General features: G+C 34.6%; 1 protein-coding gene across 1 annotated transcript in view; it reads left to right on the top strand.

The window, feature by feature from the left end:
- Positions 1-18,819, top strand: part of LOC113261861 (butyrophilin subfamily 1 member A1-like) — a 62,562-nt gene extending 43,743 nt beyond the window's left edge. The window contains exons 6-12 of the mRNA XM_057307357.1: positions 3,948-3,968; positions 5,115-5,135; positions 7,766-7,786; positions 16,097-16,117; positions 16,195-16,221; positions 16,353-16,379; positions 18,086-18,819. Of these exons, the coding sequence (XP_057163340.1) occupies positions 3,948-3,968; positions 5,115-5,135; positions 7,766-7,786; positions 16,097-16,117; positions 16,195-16,221; positions 16,353-16,379; positions 18,086-18,660 (713 nt within the window). The 3' untranslated portion in view covers positions 18,661-18,819. The remainder of the gene's footprint in view (positions 1-3,947; positions 3,969-5,114; positions 5,136-7,765; positions 7,787-16,096; positions 16,118-16,194; positions 16,222-16,352; positions 16,380-18,085) is intronic.
- Positions 18,820-19,291: the final 472 nt, after the last annotated feature.

The following is a 19,291-nucleotide window of genomic DNA, read 5'->3' as shown; positions in this document are numbered from 1 at the left end:
TCATTTCTGACTATTTTTTAACTCTTTATCTTAGCAATATGGGCCTCTCTGAAGTCTTCCATTCTTTTTTCACCCCAGCTAGAATCTTATGATGTTTGTTTTAAATTCTCCATCAGGCATATTACTTTTATCTGTTTAACTTAGATCTATGGCTATGACCATAACTTTTTGTTTCATTTCAGATATTTCTTCAATTCTGGTATTTTCTCTGTCTTTGTCTCCTTCTTATGTTAGGAAAGCCTGTAGTGTTTCCTGCACCTGAGAGTAATGACTTCATGAAGAAGCGGTCATATGGTGTCTAGGTACTGCTGCTTCATAGAGTGTGTCTAGTGTGTGCTGAGTGTAATCTGCAGCTGTGTTTTGGCTGTTCTGTCCTTCAGGCCAGTCCTCTGCAGAGGCTCTCCTTGCCTGCTGTGGGCAGTGTTTGGACTTGAGCCAGAGGGTAGTGAATTTTAACTCGGACCTAGATGTTCTCTGGTCTGCTTATTAAATGAGACCTGATGCTTCTTCCAGTAGAACTGAAGCCTTGAAGAACTGTCTGCTTAGAAGACATGGTGTGAGCAAGATTTGTGCTGGTCCTCTGAGGAAGGAGACAGCCATGCTGGGACTGAGGCACCTTTGACAGAGAAGGGTAATAATGGCAGAGCACAAGGGTGTGATACTTGGTGTAAGTAGGTTAGGCAGCCAGTGTCAGCACTGCAGTTGTTTACTAAAGGTAACTTTTGTGTTTACACCAAGGTGTGAGAGAGCAAAATTCACCAGCCAACTCCTTTTACTCCAGAAAGGTGTCTCCATGCCTGTTGCTTTCAAGGAAACACTCCCAGTAGAACAAGTAGTATCCCCTTTGTGTGTCCCAGGCATTTTTCAGATAATCATGTTCATGCAGTCAGTCTCTGGGTTGTTTGCCTGTCTTTTCTAAAGGAGCATTGCAGTGCTCTCTGGGGTCTATCCCAGCCAAGCCTACTGACTTTTAAAACTCCAGGATTTAGGGACATGATGTGGGGAGGGGCCTGCACTGGTCTTCTGGGGAAGGGTCTCACCTCACTGGGACTGATGCAGGTTTCGCTGAGAAGGGCAATCACATCAGAGTGCAAGGGTGTGGGGCTTGGAGCAAGCAGGCTAGGCTAGCAGTTTTGGGGTCAAGCTGCCCTTGACAGAGGACTTTATGCCTATACTGAAGGGTGGAAAAGGGAAATGTGGCCCAGTGGTTCTTTTATCACTGTAGAGGGTTCTCTGTGAATGCAACACTCACTGGAGTGCTCCAAGAAGAACACACATCTCCCCAACCCACTCTGCACCCCAGGTGTTCCTGGAATTAAACCATCTGCCTCAGGGTGTTTGTTTGCCTTCTCTCCTTTAGTAGGGCAGCACCTCAGGGCTCTCTCCCAGCCAGGCCCACTTACCTTAAAAACTCCAGTCTTTAAGCCCTGCTGGTTGCAGAAAAAACAAACAAATAAACCAAACTGAACCAAAACAACACACACACACACACATAAACAAAAAAAACAAAAACAAAAAACCCAACAACAACTCACAAAAAACTGTCCCTCTTTTTTTTTTCCCTCGCCAATGCTTTGGGGGAGTGCTCTCCCTGTTCATTTCCCTGTGTATTCCTCTCACTCAAATCTTTCTCTGCAACCAGGGCTCCCTCCCCTTTGCATCACCCAGGATCTATTTGTCCACCAAACCATGTCTCCGCACTTCTACCTTCCCCATTGTGACCTCTTCTCTCCCTATAGTTGTGGAATGCACTGTCTTCCTCAAGTTGATTTCTTGGATATTCAGAATGATTTGATAGTTATCTAGTTGTGTTTGAGGAATGAGAGGAACCTAGGTCTTCCTAATCTGCCACCATCTTAGTTCTGAAGTAGGAATATTGATAAGGAAGGAAAAACTTGAGGTAACATACTTCTGGATTTCATAGTATACTACATCACTGTAGTAATCATAACAGTTCTTTACTGGAACAAAAGTAGATGTACAGAGAGATGAGTACAACCAAATAGAAAGCCCCAAAACAATGCCACACTGATATTATCAATTATTTTATGACAAAAGAGGCAAGAATATACAATAGGGGAATTGTCCCTTCATTAAATGTTGTTGAGATAACAAAACATACTTGGAAAAGAATGAAATTTGAACACTTTTACACCATACACATAAGTAAACTCGTAATTGGTGCACGACTTAAATGTAAGATCTAAACCATAAAACTTTTAGAAGAAAACATAAGCAGTAAGCTCTTTGATGTAAGTTTAAGCAATATTTACTTGAATTTGTTTCCTCAGGCAAGGACAACAAACACAAAAATAAACTGTTAGGACTACTTCAAAATAAATATTTTTGCATACAAAGGAAACCATAAACAGAGTGAAAATGAACCTACTGAATGGGAATAGATATTTGCAAATGATATATCTGATAAAAGATTAACATCCAAAGTATATAACAAACTCACAGAGTTCAATATCAAAAATTCAAATAACCTAACCAATAAATGGACAAAAGACCTGACTAGACTTTTCTAAAAAAAAAGATTTGCAGATGGCCAACAGTCACAGAAAAGATGCTAAACATCACTAATCAGTAGGGAAATATATATCAAAACAATAAGATGTCACCTCATACCTGTCACAATGTTTACTATCAGAAAGACAGGAAATGTTGGCAAAGATGTGGAAAGGGAACACTGTGAACTCTTGGTGGGAATATAAACTGGTGCAGCCATTATTGAAAAAAGTTTGAAGTTCCTCAAAAAAATAAAAATGGAATTACCGTATTATGCAGTAAGTGAAGTACTAGGTATTTATCAGAAAAAATGAAAACACAAATTCAAAAAGGCATATGCTCTCCTATGTTTAACAGAGCATTATTTACATAGCCAACATACAGAAGTGACATAAAGTCATAAATGTCCAAAGATAAATAATGAATAAAGATTATATATATATCCATTTGAGACATGTGGGTGTACCTAGATGGTACTACACTAAGTGAAATAAATCAGATGATGAAAACCAAATACCATGTGATTTCACTTACATGTAGAATCTAAAAATCCTAACAAACAAACAAAACAAAACAGAAACTCTTGATAGATTTAGAGAACAAAATGGTGGTTGTTATAGAGGATGTGGCTGGGGGAATAGATGAAATAGGTAAAGGGGATTAAAAAGTACAATCTTCCAGTTACAAAACAAATAAGACGTGGGTATGTCATGTACAGCATTACATGTACAGGGAATATAATCAATAGTATTCTATCAACTTTGTATGGTGATACATAATAATTGGAATCATTTCACTGATCATTTCATAAAATATATAAATATTGAATCACTGTTTTGTAACCCTGAAACTAATAAAATATATCATGTTAATTATTCTTCAGTGAAAAAAATAAAATTCTTGCTGGATAAATGAGGGTTTAAGATATTAACAATTTGTACTCTCCTGAGGATAGACATATGATTTTGGAGATATATACTTCACTCTCATTCTCTTTGAATGATCGCCTCCAATTATCGTATTTGTAATTAATATTGTCAGAGATATTATTATTCAGATGCTTGAATTAATTTAAAAGAATATGGCTGACATTTGTTATAATGTTGTCCTTTGGGAATATTTTAATGTAGGGCAGCTCAGAACTACTGAGTACCCACACCTCAAGTCACACTGTGCTCCAGCGAATCAATATCTCCCTGAGCAATGTTGGAGGGTCGCGGCTTAGCACTCTGTGAATCATGGTGTGGGTTTTTGAAAGTACTTCCATATGAGTGAAATGTCTATTTATTTGTTATCCAGGGGCACAACACTCAGCTCACACACAAAAAAATATATAATTTCCAACTCATATGTATTATAAGCTCCCTTCACAGAGCAATGAACTGTCAGAATTTTTGGTTTCTCTCTCTAACTTAATTGTATATTTCTTTTTAAAGGTAAACTTCAGGAAGAATATGGTAAGTCATCCATTATTTCCCTGTGTTTAATGGATTTATTACAATATAAGACATTTTTTGTTTGAAGGAAAGATTTAAGAGAAAAAAGCCCTTAGAAATATAAGGAAATAAATACCAACTTGGAATTTGGGATTGTGCATTTCCTTCCCTTTTATCTTAATTAGGTTGTTCAAGTGTCCATGAGATCTGTTGGATCATTATGTCTATAATTCCTAGAAGTTTGCAAATATTGCTTCAATTCTACAGAGAGTAGAAGCTGGTTAATACCTGGGCAAAGTACTAATGAAGGACTGCAGCGAATTCACCGATAATTCGGGAAAGGCACATGGTGCTACTTTTCAGTGCAGAGCACAGCCTTGTCCATCATCAAATTTCTACTAATGTTAGCTATTTTCACTTTTTGTTTATTAGTTTGCATGTATGTTTTACTTGCTAAACCATTTCTTTCAGAATTTAGAAAAGGAAGGTTGTGTAAAATGCACTTGGAGAACCTTTTCTTCTGCATTTTTGAGACATTTATATATGGAGGAACCTTTCTCACCTACTCTGACCCCCTCAATTTTTAAAATCCTTTATCACATGCTGCATAACAGTTTTCAAGGTATGAATCAGTATTTGTATTATCAGATTATGCCCCTTATAAAATGTTCAGGGAAAAAAATATGTCTTTTGATGCCCAAAATTTCTTCTTGGGATGAGCAATGAAGCCTGACAGGCTGTTTTAGGTTGTTCCTGATCTGGATGCTTCCACCTACCAAAGGCACACTGATCCTGTCCCAGTCTCTTGCATCTCAGACCCCATGTGTAACATGGATGGACTTTTTTGGGGGACTATCCTATGATGAGCTCCCCACAATCATCAGATGGATCTGCAGGGTCTGACTTAGTTTTTGAAGAAAGGAAACTGTAGATGATGGAGTTATGGGCATACTTCATGATAGTCTAGAATCTATTAGAAATCACACATTTGAGATGATGTACACCAGGCCTGTGTCCTTGTCTCTCTTCTGTATGGCTTCTTTTCACCTGCTTGGCTAATATTTTACCAAGTCAGACCTTGAAAGATTTGAGCAAAGTCTGTTTCTCTAGGAATTCTTCCATACATATTTTGTTAAATACTTTATTATATCTTTTTCTTTTACACAGAACTCTTAATTAAACATAATGGTGAGTAGTTTTGTTTTTATTTTAAAAGGAAAATTATCGTAAAAATTATATTTGATTTACTAAAGTTATATTAGCAATTGATTTCCATTTCATAAGCTATCAATTCTCTTAAATGAACTCCCTGTGTATGACTAGCCATCAGTTGAAATGAAGTTGTACTTTTGTACCATTATAATTATAGATTGTATAACCAATTTGCATTTTAAAAGTCACACCATGAAATTCTTTAAAAAATGGTTCATTTGTTTATTAGATGTTTTAATGTTTAAAGCCAAATAAAGTAATCATATATCCCTTTATGATTTTATCTGCTATTACTTCTAATATACAGATCAATGTGTGAATTTTGATCTTCACCTAGGTTTTCTTTCTAATTCTTAATTCTTTATTATTAAATAATAATTAATGCTAATTTATATTTTATATGTCAACCAAATATACCAACACCAATATTTGGCTCTTTTAAGCCTTTACATTTTTCTATATATGCTAAATTATTAAAATATAATTTGCATATGCTTGATATACTGTATTCATATATTTTTGTTTTGTTTTGTTTTTGTTTTTATCTCTTGACTTTGTTATTTAGGAGAATGTTTTTATAGTAATTGATCTCTATGCATTTAAACTGGATTTTCCCTGTTTCTGAAATATTTTATTTCTATGGTCATTTCCTGATTAACGCTGCTTTCCCTGTGGGAAACTGATGAACCCTCACTAGTTCAGAGAGGGATCTCAGTACTCTATGGGACCCCAAAGTCATGCATTCCCTCATTATTGCTTTGTGTGGTGCTCCGCACATGGGAGTGGTCAGGGCAATGTGTTCTTTATTGATTGTCCAGTAGCCTGATCAGTGTAGAGCTAAGTGTTGCCAGTCCAAAAATACCTGTTGGATGGAAAAATTGATTTTATTTATGATTTTTTCTTTGCCTGTTTGTTTTGCTCCTTATTTTTCTAAATTATGTAGGAAAAGAGAAACTGAGCTCTGTTTTCTTTCCTGTTCTAACTTTTAACGATCACAGAACACTTATTTTCACAGAAACACTTAATGTCAAAATTAGACTCTTATATTGACTATCTTATATTATTTTGAATCTCATGTCTTTGGACATAATCCTCTGAGCCATGAATAAGGCTTGGTGAATAATCTTGGTCTGGAGCTGCCTAGAAATGGACTTGCCTGAGACTTCACACTAGGCTCTATGAGACCTCAGGGGAATCATAGAGAGGGAGGAGTTCCTAAAAGAGTTATCAAGTACTCATACCCCGAGAAAGGATATAAATAGTTTGGGAATTGGGAGGGAGGACCTTGAGGAATCTACCAAAATACTCCCCAGAAAAAAAGTGAGCATTATACCATCTATACATACAGATGACCCTGATGTGAGAAAAGTTTTTCTCCTTCCTTTCCACAAACCCACACTCTACTCCACTTCCAGCTCTTTTCCCTTGAGGAACTGGAAACTTCATGGGAGGTGAGAGAAGGAGAAGCAAGGGGCATTGCATGGACTGGACAATTTAATACTCCAAACCTATATGGAAAAAATAATTCTGGGAAGTTTATTTGAAAGGCTAATAGTGAGATTGAATGAGATTGCTTCTTGCATAATCTTAATGATTTCCAAGTTATTCTATAAACCAGTCATATAGGCACATACAACTGTGTGTCCTATAGTCACATTTGGTCAAATGTTTAATAAATAGGTATTTTGAAAGCGTACTTATTTAAATTAATTTAGTACTGTCCATGAAACATACTATATTATCTACTTAAGAGACTTCTCAAGAAAGACCTTGTGTCGACATTGCTGACTCTAATCTGAAACACTCAAAACAATGAGTTATTATGATGTGGTTGAGGGTAAAAGCCATGGAAAATCTAATTGCCTCTAAGTCTGCAGCCATATCAAGTTTGCTCTGGAAGACAAATCTGCAATAGGTTCAGATGGCGTGGGAGGTTTCCAAGACTGCAGGACTAAACAACCTAAGGTGTGGAGCATTTTAAAGTGTAGATCAGGAAACTACATCTCTATTTCTAAAACTCCAAGAGACATGTCTTAAGTTTTTATGGTTGTTCAAATTAGGGAACTATTGCCTGAGGTGAATATGTTAAAGACACCATCTCATTAACAAAAGGTAAGCTAAAGCAAACACCCCTCTGAGGAAATCCTTAGAAATTCTTAGGAAGTATCTTTTTTGTTTGTTTATTTTCAGTTTCTTCTTAAAATCTCCTGGGTATTGTGAATGATCTTGTAGTAAAATAAGGATCTGAAGGCCAGTTTCAGACAACCTCCAATTCTGGGAAGAATGGGTAGAATTTGTAGGTCCTTGGCATCTATTTTCTTAACTTTCAGACCTCATCTTTTTTAAATATCCTGTTTTATTTCCAAATAAACACATTTACAAGCCTAATAGCATTTTTTAGATTGAGTTATGTATTATTATTATTATTATTATTATTCAGAAAACAAGTTTCTTTCTCTGTGTCAGAGATATATACTGGATCATCAAATCTATGGTCTCAGGATCTCTGTTGTCAAATAAGACCAAGTTATAGGACAGAATTTCCAAGAATAGGGATAAGAAGACATATTCTAACATACTGTTGTTTTGTTTATTTCTTTATATAGAGACTATGGAAAAAGAAAATGGTAAGTGATATTTATTTTTGATGGAAGCAGTGTTTGAACATTCCACACTTGATATTCTTTCATTATTATAAAAATGCCCAAATCCAACACCCCACTTATGACTTAAAAATGTTTAGAAACAATGAAAATATTTTTCTGCTACTCTTTAAAAAGCAAAGTGTTCATAACACAGGAAAAGTTTTAGCCATAAATAAAGAAGAACCAGATTCATCAGCTACTGCTGGTGAGGGCTGGAACTCAGATCTTACATCTGCTCCATGCAATTACGTCAGTCATTCCTTGTGCCTATGGTAATTAACTGCCTATTCTATAGTCAGTGCTGTATGAGGGGGGAAAAAGATTCTTTCACTTTGGGAATTGCTATTTCAGGACAGATACACATTCCACATTTACATGATAAATGTAAACAAATGTTCTCATAAGTGTTATGGAGGAGGGTTCATGATGCCATGAACACATACAATAGTGAGATTGGGTTTAGTCATGGGTTGTAGATTTGCTGAAGAAGCAGCAACAGAAATGAGACTAGTGGTAGTGAAGAGAATAGGTAGACCAAAGAGAGGGCTAGCATGTGAAAAGCAGGAACTGAACTTGAGGGAGGTGAGCCCATGATTCTATTAGAGGAGACATATTACCCAGTTGACTCTGGTTCAGAAAACCTACCCAGGGTTATAGGGTAGGCAAAGGCTGGGAAATGCAACATCTCATTACCATTCTAAGAATTTTGAATGTAATCCTGGAAACAGACTTTTGAATATTATCCAAGGAATTCAGGGAATCACAAAAATACTAAACAAAAAAAAAAGGGTACAAGGATATCATTTTCATTTCAACAACATTATTTTCTTGAACATAGAGAACAGATTATATGGTTAGTGGTAAAAAAGGGAAATCTAATAGAGGAAATCTACTCTGAGCTATACACTTAGTTATGTAAACTAAGCTTATATGTAAACTTAGCTATACTTAGTTATGTAAACTCATCCAAGAAATGTATACCTGCTTACTTAAGAGACTTCTCAAGAAAGTCTCATGGTTAGTCTTCAATGCCACTAATTGTATATATTATTTAGTTATTATGTAACTACTGATCTCTTTAATGTGTAAGAAAAATCCTGCATAAAGCCAGTAGTTTAATGAAAGAGAGAAATCCTGTGTAAAATCTGTGGTTTCTTTCTGACTCCGTGATTCTTGGCTTGGAGACCCACAGGATAGTGCTTGCAATACTGTCCTTGCTTTATCTGACTTTGGAATCATATTCGGATTTAAATTTTCTGTGTGACAAATATTCTCATTTAATGAAAACTGTTGATCAAAAGTAAAAGTATTCGGAGTAGATCTGTATAACATAAACCCATTCTGATGAAATCAGATTAACTTCACATTAATCCAATTCTGAAAACCATTGCACATCAATTTATTACATTTCCAATAATTCTTCTCAACTCATTTTCCCAGAATTAAATTAATATTCCTTTGGAGTAAAGAAATAACTTGAATTCATTTGACAGAGAATGCCAACAAACAACTCTTCTCTTATTAAAAATAAATAAATAAAGCTAGTTATCCTTAAAAGAAGGAAAGCATTTATTTATAGTTTAAGAGAGGTAGGTTAGTCATGTGGGATACATTCTGACAGGAAAATATATTATTTATCATCATTATGATCATCATCAACAACCTACATTTATTTATCAAAGTCTGTTATATCAAACAAATTGTGTTTTAAAATGACAATACATAGGTAAAAACAAAGCACATATTCTTTACCTCGTGCACCTAACATTAAAACAAGAATAACAAAAATTAAAAACAAACAAACAAACAAAAAAACAGGATAAAGAACTAGGAGAGGGGCACCTGGGTAGCTCAGTCAGTCAAGCATCTGCCTTTGGTCAGGTCATGATCCCAGAGTCCTGGGATGAAGCCCTGCACTCGGCTCCCTCCTCAGCTGGGAGTCTGCTTCTCCCTCTCCTCCTGCTTGTGCTTGTCTCTCTCTTTCTTGCTTACTCTCTCTCTGTCAAACAAATAAATAAAATCTTTTAAAAAAAGAACTAGGAGAAAATATGACTGAGGATGTAGACAGAAGGCTGATCATAAACAACTTGTCACTTTTAGAATTTAACATCATTCCTATGAGTGGTTAAAGGAACCGAAGAATTTTGAGTGAGGATGGATTTAACCTAATAAGATTATAAGATTAGTGTTTTAAAAAGACTGCATTAGAGAATCCAATGATGTGTGCAAGAATGGGCATTAGGAAACCAGTAAAGGGACTTCCACAGTAGTTGAGAAAGACTCAGGAGGGGATGACCATGATGGAAACCTATGATGGAGCTAGAATCAAGAAGTCCCAATGAGGAACTCAAGGTGGAGGGTGAAGTAGGAGGTGATGGGAGAAGGAAATACAAACAACCATCCCTCTCTTCTAGCCTGGGCGCCTGGATACATTGATTTTGTTCACTGAGATGGCAATAAAATTCAATATCCTAGTGCCAGTAATTTATCAACTCTGTTACCGTTAGTTATCTCTTCAATTGCCTAAAATTCTAATAAATAGTACCAAACCCTCATTGACATTTGGGGAAAAAAAAGTTTAAACTTTATTCTGTTTTTAATTTATTGCTTTGTCTTTGGTCTTTAAGTAACAAACTGTATTTTCACTTAATATGTTTTTGATTCAGTCATTTTTCTGTGTGTCTTTTCTCTTTTTTTCTGTTTCTCTCAGATTAGCTCAGAGATGAGATTTATAAATGATCAATAGTTTTGTTTTTTACTTTTATGAGAATAAGGGAAAAATCAGTAATTCAGTGCACAAAAAAGGACTATTTTATGAAATGTTGTTTACAAAAAAGGAAACCATCCAATCACTAGATTATGTTATAGAAGAGTGTTTATTTTCATGGACTATGTTAAAATTAATTTTGAAAAAAATAGTGCACATTATGAAAACCATGTATTGGATTATTCCTTTTGTTATTGTGGGGTAAAATATTCTGGATATTTACATAGAGCATATGGCACAATATTTTATTTTTATTTATTTTATTTTTTTAATTTCAATTCAACTAACCAACATAAAGTACATCATTAGCTTTTGATGTAGTGTTCAACGATTCATTGGTTGCATATAAAATCCAGAGTTGGCAAAGTATTTTAATGTGGTTGTAACTGGTTAATGGAAACCTCGTGGGATATTTTTTCCCTCTTTTATTTTTTAAAATACATTAACACATATTATTTTTTATAACAAATGATGTTTTTAATTGAACAAAAAGAAAATTATCCTTGTTAAAGTCAGAATCTGTGCCTCTGCTGACACTTTTTTTTAAAAGATTTTATTTATTCGTTTGAGATTGAGAGTGAGAGAGAGCCAGAAAAGCAGGCTCCCTGCTGAGCTGGGAGCCAGGATTCCAAATTCCCAGACTGGATCCCTGGACCCTGAGATCATGACCTGAGCTGAAGGCAAATGTTAAACTGAATGTTTAACTGAATGAGTCACCCAGGTGCCCCTCTGCTGATGCTTCTTGTTCTCTTAAAGCACCTTGATTTTAGAATCATGTTTCAATGGCAGGCACCTTGTCTTTGTTTCTGTGAGTTGAGAGACTTTGTCATACTCATCACAATGAAAATAGATCTTGGTCTGACAAAGACCCTCAATAAAAATGTACTGGATAAGTAGGAAATTTTGGCAATTAAATTAATTAAGGAATGTCATGATAAAAAGTAGTAAATCTTGCTTGTGGGACATGTCAGATAAGTTAAATACCAGTTGCTGAATGCAATTTTTTAAAATTTTTCACATTAGCTCATTTATCCATCACATTATAGAATACAGTATCATCCTAATTTAAGGTACTTTCTTGATATCACACAGATCATACCTGGTGGAGATATGATTTGGTTATAGATTGAGAAAGTTCTGTTCATATTTTGAACCATCCTTAGCTGATTGCCAGGAGACGCTAGTTTAAAATAGTATTATCTATTGACATAATTGGTATTTCTTTTCTTTTTTTAATAATTTTTATATTGTTATATTAGTCACCATACAGTACATCCCCAGTTTTTTGATGCAATGTTCCATGATTCATTATTTGCATATAACACCTAGTGCACCATGCAATGTGTGCCCTCCTTAATACCCATCACCGGCCTATCCCAATCCCCCACCCCCCTCCCCTCTGAAGCCTTCACTTTGTTTCCCAGAGTCCACAGTCTCTCATGGTTCATTCCCCCTTCTGTTTACCCCCCCTTTCTTCTTCCCTTCCTTCTCCTACCGATCTTCCTATTTCTTATGTTCCATAAATAAGTGAAACCATATGATAATTGTCTTTCTCTGCTTGACTTATTTCACTTAGCATTATATCCTCCAGTCTCGTCCATGTTGCTGCAAATGTTGTGTAATCATTCTTTCTGATGGCTGAGTAATATTCCATTGTATATATAGATCACATCTTTTTAATCCAGTCATCTGTTGAAGGGCATCTCAGCTCCTTCCAGAATTTCGCTATTATGGACAATGCTGCTATGAACATTGGGGTGCATATGGCCCTTCTCTACACTACGTTTGTATCTTTGGGGTAAATACCCAGTAGTGCAATGGCTGGATCATAGGGTAGCTCAATTTTTAACTTTTCAAATTCAATACACGTGAAACAAATAATCAAATCAAAGAATGGGCAGAAGATGTGAACAGACACTTTTCCAATGAAGATGTACAAATGGCTAATAGACACATGAAAAAATCATTAGCCATAAGGGAAATTCAAATCAAAACCACCTTGAGATACCACCTTACACCAGTTAGAATGGCAAAAATTGACAAGGCAGGAAACAACAAATGTTGGAGAGGATGTGAAGAAAGGGAATCCCTCTTACACTGTTGATGGGAATGCAAGTTGGTACAGCCACTTTGGAAAACATGTGGAGGTACCTTAAAAAGTTAATAATTGCTATGTCTTTAACTGCATGACATTTTCTGTGTCATAAATATTTATATTACTTAAACCTCTATGCCATATCTTTGAATACAAATTTCTTCCTCATTTTGCATGACTGTGATTTCTGTTGTGGTATCTATATTCTTGTGCTAACACACCTAGAAAAATTAAATGATAATTATGAGTACATTATACAATTTAATGTGTTAAAATGATACCCAATTATTGTTATAATTTTCTTAGAGTATTATTTTATTATCTGCATTATAAAATAAAATCACCATTTTGATGAAGGTGAATGTGTGATATACATGCATATTGATAGTAGACTATTTAAAATAAATTAACTTTATTTTCTAGTAAATGTAAAACTTTTGCAAAAGAAAGAAGAGTTCTGTTGATAACTGGATGCTAAATATACTTAACTTACATATCAATCACAAGTAAATATTAAACACGATATTGAACACATAATAAGCATTTTATATTCAGTAAGGTATCTGGCAAAGCTCATCTCCATAAGAATTCTAATTTATTTTTATTTTTTATTTAATTCATTTCTGTATTGCAATATGATGACCAAACTAACATTAGCTAATACCTCTTACATCAACATCATATCACATAATTATCATTTCTTTTTTGTGGTGAGGACATTTAAAACCTAGTCCCTTAACAACTTGAAGGTGGTTCTGTATAACATTAATAAAATAAGATAATTGTTTATATATTTTATTGAAATGTTATTGTCATATTACATTGTGTAAGTTTAAGGTATACAACATGTTGATTTGGTACATTTATGTATTGCCGTGCAATTACTATCATAGTATCAGCTAACACCTCCATAATGTTGCATAATTATAATTCATTTGTTGAATAAGAAAAAATAAGATCTATCATCTTAGCAACTTTGAAGTTTATAATACTGAAATGTTGACTACAATCCCTGGCTGTGCAAAAGACCTTCAGAACTTACTCATCTTCCAGTTGTAAGTTTTTACACTTTGACCAACATCTCTCCGAAACTCCCCACCCTCAACCTCGGTAATCACATTCTAGTCTCTGTTTCTATGACTTCAGTGTTTTGTTTTGTTTTTTTAATTCCACATACAAGTGATACCATACAGTATTTTTATTTCTCTTTCTGACTTACTTCACATAGCATAATGCCTTCAAACTTCATTTCCATTCATGTGATCACAAGTGTCTTTTCCTTCTTTTTCATTGTTAAGTAATAATAAATGCTATATATAATATATATAATATATAACATGTAATGGTGTTTCAGTTGGCTGGCTGCTTGTCAATGTCTCTGTGGGTTAAGACTGTGTTATACTCATCACAATGAAAATAGATCTTTGTCTGAAGAAGGCCCTCAATAAAAATGTGTTAGATAAGTAGAACATTTTTGCAATTAAATTAGGACTGTCATGAATAAAATGTAACAAATGTTCCTTGTGAATATATATGTATGTAATAATGTTGGTCATCTTTTCATGTGCCTGTTGTTCTTTTGGGCATTTGTATGCCTTCTATGGAAAATGTCTGCTCATTTCCTCTGCCCATTCTTTAATCAGATTGTTTGATTTTTGATATTGAGTTGATATTTTATTTATATATTCTGGGTATTAATTCTTTTATCATGATTTACAAATACTTTCTCCCATTCTTTATGCTGTCATTTCATTTTATTGATTTTTCTCACAGTTCTAGAAGTTGGGAAATCCAAGGTCAAGTCACCAGCATATCTGGTGTCTGAGAGTTCTCTTCCTGGTTTGCAGATGGCCATCTGTGTTCTCAGATAGCAGAAAGCTGAGAACAAGAACAATGCTTATGTCTCTACTAATAAGAGCACTAATATTACTCATGAGGGCTTCACTATCATGACCTAATTATAATCACATTGGGGGTTAAGATTTTAACATAAGAATTTTTTAGAAAGAAATTCAGTCTATAACAGGACATTATAGGCATGGTAGTAAAAAATTTTGTTGGTGAACTGTTTATAAAACAAAAACTATCAAAATGATTTCAGAATCTTTTTTTAATGTTTTTTTTTATTATATTATGTTAGTCACCATACAGTACATCCCTGGTTTCTGATGTAAAGTTCGATGATTCATTAGTTGCGTATAACACCCAGCGCACCATGCTATATGTGCCCTCCTTACTACCCATCACCAGTCTATCCCATTCCCCCACCCCCTGCCCTCTGAAGCCCTCAGTTTGTTTCTCATAGTCCATATAGTCTCTCATGCTTCATTCCCCCCCCCCGATTACCCCGCCTTTCTTTATCCCTTTCTTCCCCTACCGATCTTCCTAATTCTTATGTTCCATTGATGAGAGAAATCATATGAGAATTGTCTTTCTCTGCTTGACTTATTTCACATAGATTTCAGAATCTTATACTTGTTAAATTGTTAGGAAATATCTATACACTACAATAATATGGCACTTTATCTTGAAAGAGACCCCGAAGTTTACATGTGGGTCCATGTACCTCCCCTACCTCCACCTCCATGTCCAAAAACTTGTGCAAAAGAAGAGAATAAAATAAACAGACAATAATGAGATAAATTAGAAAAAAGGGAGAAAAAGAACAGCAAAGAAATATGGATAAAAACCAAAGAAATAGGGCATGGAGCTGTGCACCAATGGTGAGGGTGGTGGCTTGTAGTCTCTGTGAAGTGGCAGTGAGGAAAATTGCAATACCAGTTGTGGATGGGTGTATGTCATTGTCCTTCTGAGATGTGTGCCTATTTGTGTGTATTTGTGTATGTGTTGATATATTGTATGTATTTCTATGCCTCTAGATTCAATGGGATAGAGATTTCCATACCACAAAATCACATATAAAAAATTCAAAATTCACAATGTACTCAAATTCTTCCTTAATATGTTAATTATTTTGGGACAAATTTGCATTTTCAAAACAATCAGTTATAACAATCATTATAACTAAGTGCATTTAGTTTTTAATTCTTCAGGTGCAAAGGAACAGAAATTATATCCAAACCTCACTGGTGCTTTCAGTGCTGGGTTCTTCGACTCATGCTTTTTGGTGAGGGCAGTCTGCAGTCTGCATGGTAAATGTGCTTAATGCAAGAACCTGGGAGAGTATTTCTCTTTCAAATTTCTCTCTCAAATTTTCATCAAAATTTGCATTATGATCCTTGGAATTATGTTAAAACAAAGCCAACCAAAAGGCTTTAAACCATTATTTTCCAAATATGTAACTTAAATCCAACCATTGTCTTTTCTTTTTTTTTTTACACAAATTATTTACATGTGTAAACCTTAGAAAGTTTAGTTAACAAGTCCTAACCAACTTCTCACAAGGATTTGTCACTGTTTTGCTTTTCAGGAAAGCTTCATGGAGAACTTGGTAAGTAATATTTCTCTGTGAGGATAGAAATGGAAATATATTTCAAAGCAAACTCTCACTACATTTCATTCTTTCAGAAAGGCTAAAGCTCCTGGGAAAAGAAGGTGAGTAATGAAAATGGCCACCTCTAGCCCTGACTCATGCACCTACCTGCCTTTTGACCACACATCACGTTCCTGTTTTACTCACTGTTAAATCTTGGTTTCAAATTTTTTTAATTTTTTTTTAATTTTAGGGTTGGAATTTGCTCGAAGATATGCAGGTAACTAAAGACTGAAGTACTTGGATATGGATTCTTATTTTTAGCCAGCACACTGGGCCACCAGAGAAGGGAGACTGTAAACACTCACAAACTCACACAGAACACACACACACAATTTTTTCCCCTCAAAAACTTCCATTTTGTCATGCTTTTTTTTGAGTAGTTTATAGCTATAGCTCCTTACATATCACAAATGGTGCTGCTCTCTGAGATTCAGTGGTGGAGGGAAGCAGAATATTATAACCCAAAATGATATCATCAACATGCTTTTCAGAACCAGAAATGAGTTGAGGGATGGTAATAAGGAGTAGCTGACAGGGAAGGGGGTAAATGTAGGTTGCCACGGAGCTGTGTTAGGATGGAGGCTAGTGACACAATGACACTAATTGCCTATGATTCACAAAAAATTGATTTGTCAAATTGAAAACGACTTTCTCCTTCAGGATCTTTTGAATTCTAACAATTGTCAAATTTATGACCTTTGTTTAATATTAGGAACAATAGCAATTTGTGTTACATTTCACAGTTTTGTATAAATTATTTCAAATGAAGTATCTTCATTTGATTCCCACAAAAACACTATTGAGGAAGAAAAGTCAGGTATTAGTACAATGCTTTATAAAGAAAATATGATGAGTATACATAAGAGATTTCTCCAGATTATATAACTAATTGACATAGTATTCACATTCACTAGACAATTTTACAAGCGCATTTACCAGTTGAAACTAAATAGAGTGTATTTATCAGATATTGCCTTGGAAAAAAATGCCTATGAGCAAAATAGTTGCAGCAGCTTTAAGGGAACATAATCCTATATTTACAGTGCTAACGTATAAAATTCCTTAGTTATTTTTATATTACTTTAATACTAGTTGAATTTTCTCTGTGGTTGGTTGTACTAACAAAGTAAAATTTAGTTTTACCTGCAACTATTAATTCATTGGAAAAATAGTTATAGACCATATTAACAGAATCTTGTGTAATTAGGTAAATATCTAGATCATTTTTATCTCAGGCTTCTGTGTTTATATGCTTTCAACACTTTAAAAATTATTTTTGAATTCATGTATCTGTGAAATTTTGTACCCATATAATGGCACTTTTAGAAAAAAAATAATTCAGTAAATTGAGTTAAATTTCATTAGATAATAAGGAGTTCATTAGAGCAGTGTTTAAATTGCCAGAACATTCAGATTTAAAGTAAATATATAAAAATATTCTTCATTAATTCATACTAACTTAGATAGATATGAACTTGAATCCAAACATTTATGGATAATAGTAATCATATTTGAATAAATTTCTCTAAACCTTTGCTGTCTCAGCTACATAATAAAAACATTTCTCCATTTTATTGCTTTGTTATGAAAATTAAATATTTATAAATGTGCTTCAAATAGCACTAGGCACATAATAAGTATTCAATGTAATATTGATATTTGCAAAAAATATTTTGACTAGAAAAAATCTGTATGTTTAGATATTCATTTTATTTCCATTCTGGACAGATGTTCATTATCAAGTGCTCAAGTCTGTGAGTTGATAAATAGAGGTGATATAAAAAGCATGACCTGAGGGAAAGGAGAGCTTCATTTGAGGAAAGCTAGAGGAAGTTCCTAGACAGAAGAAGGGCTTGTACATTGTGTTAATTATTGTGGATTATTATTGATCATAGCCAAGACTGACAACATATTCTTCCATAGAAAATGTTACCCTGGATCCAGAGACAGCTCACCCATATCTCCAAGTTGCTGAAGACAACAAAAGTGTGAAAGCAATTGCTACCATGCAGGAACTACCCAAAAGTAGGAAACGATTTGATAACCTAATCTCTGTATTAGGTCAGCAAAAATTTTCCACAGGTAGACACTACTGGGAAGTGAATGTGAAAGATAAAATGAAATGGACTCTAGGCATTTGTAAAGATTCTGTCTGCAGACAAGGAGAAATCTTGGTCTCCCCAGAGTCTGGGATATGGACATTGTGCTTAAAAAAAGGTAATGACTACCAAGCTCTTGCAAATCCACGGGTAACACTCCACCTTGAGGAACCTCCTGAGATTGTTGGAATCTTCCTGGACTATGAGGCTGGGAAGGTCTCCTTTTATAATGTGACCCACCTGTCTCACATCTACACCTACAAACAGCACTTCACAGAAGCCTTGAGACCATACTTTTACCCTGGCCCCCTCTACAATGGACAAAATAAACAACCTTTGACCATCCAGCCATTAGGTAATATAGAGAAGCCACAGGAAGAAGATGTTCCATGTTACTGAGGGAAAAAATGCCTTGTTTTGAATCTGCTGAATCTTTGGATACGTACATATATATAAAATGTATTGCATGGTGCACTGGGTGTTATATGCAAGTAATGAATCATGGGACTTTACATAAAAAACTAGGGATGTACTGTATAGTGACTAACATAATATAATAAAAATTATTATTAAATAAAAATAATTATTCAACATAAAAAAAATCTGCTGGATTTTTTTCCTTTAAATAAATCTAAGCATCAGTGTCATAAATTATACCTTTTTATCTTTTCAGTCTCAAGTATGTACTTTTATTAATGGACAAGAATGATTTGAATTGCATGCTGTTCAATTTACTTGATGACAATTCAAGGCCACATAACATAAATAAAATACCCAAAAGATGTATCTACTTCTGCAAATGATGAAGGAATGTTAATTCAATTCAAGATGACATGAAGTGCAGTAAGAGCGGGCCTAGGTGAGAAAGTAGAAGACCTATGGGACACAGATAAAGTTGAAACAGAATGGTTTTAAATTAGGTTGCAGATGGAAGTAGCTGAAGCAACATGACAGTTGAGCTGAAATGGATTTTCTTTGTGCCACTAACAGAACATTTGGCTGTATTACAATAAAATAATATATAACTAAA

Source organism: Ursus arctos, unplaced genomic scaffold, assembly GCF_023065955.2.
Source record: "Ursus arctos isolate Adak ecotype North America unplaced genomic scaffold, UrsArc2.0 scaffold_5, whole genome shotgun sequence".
In the NCBI taxonomy this organism is placed as follows: Eukaryota; Metazoa; Chordata; class Mammalia; order Carnivora; family Ursidae; genus Ursus; species Ursus arctos.
Note: the sequence above shows the minus strand (reverse complement) of the source record. Positions and strands in the feature narration are given on the sequence as shown.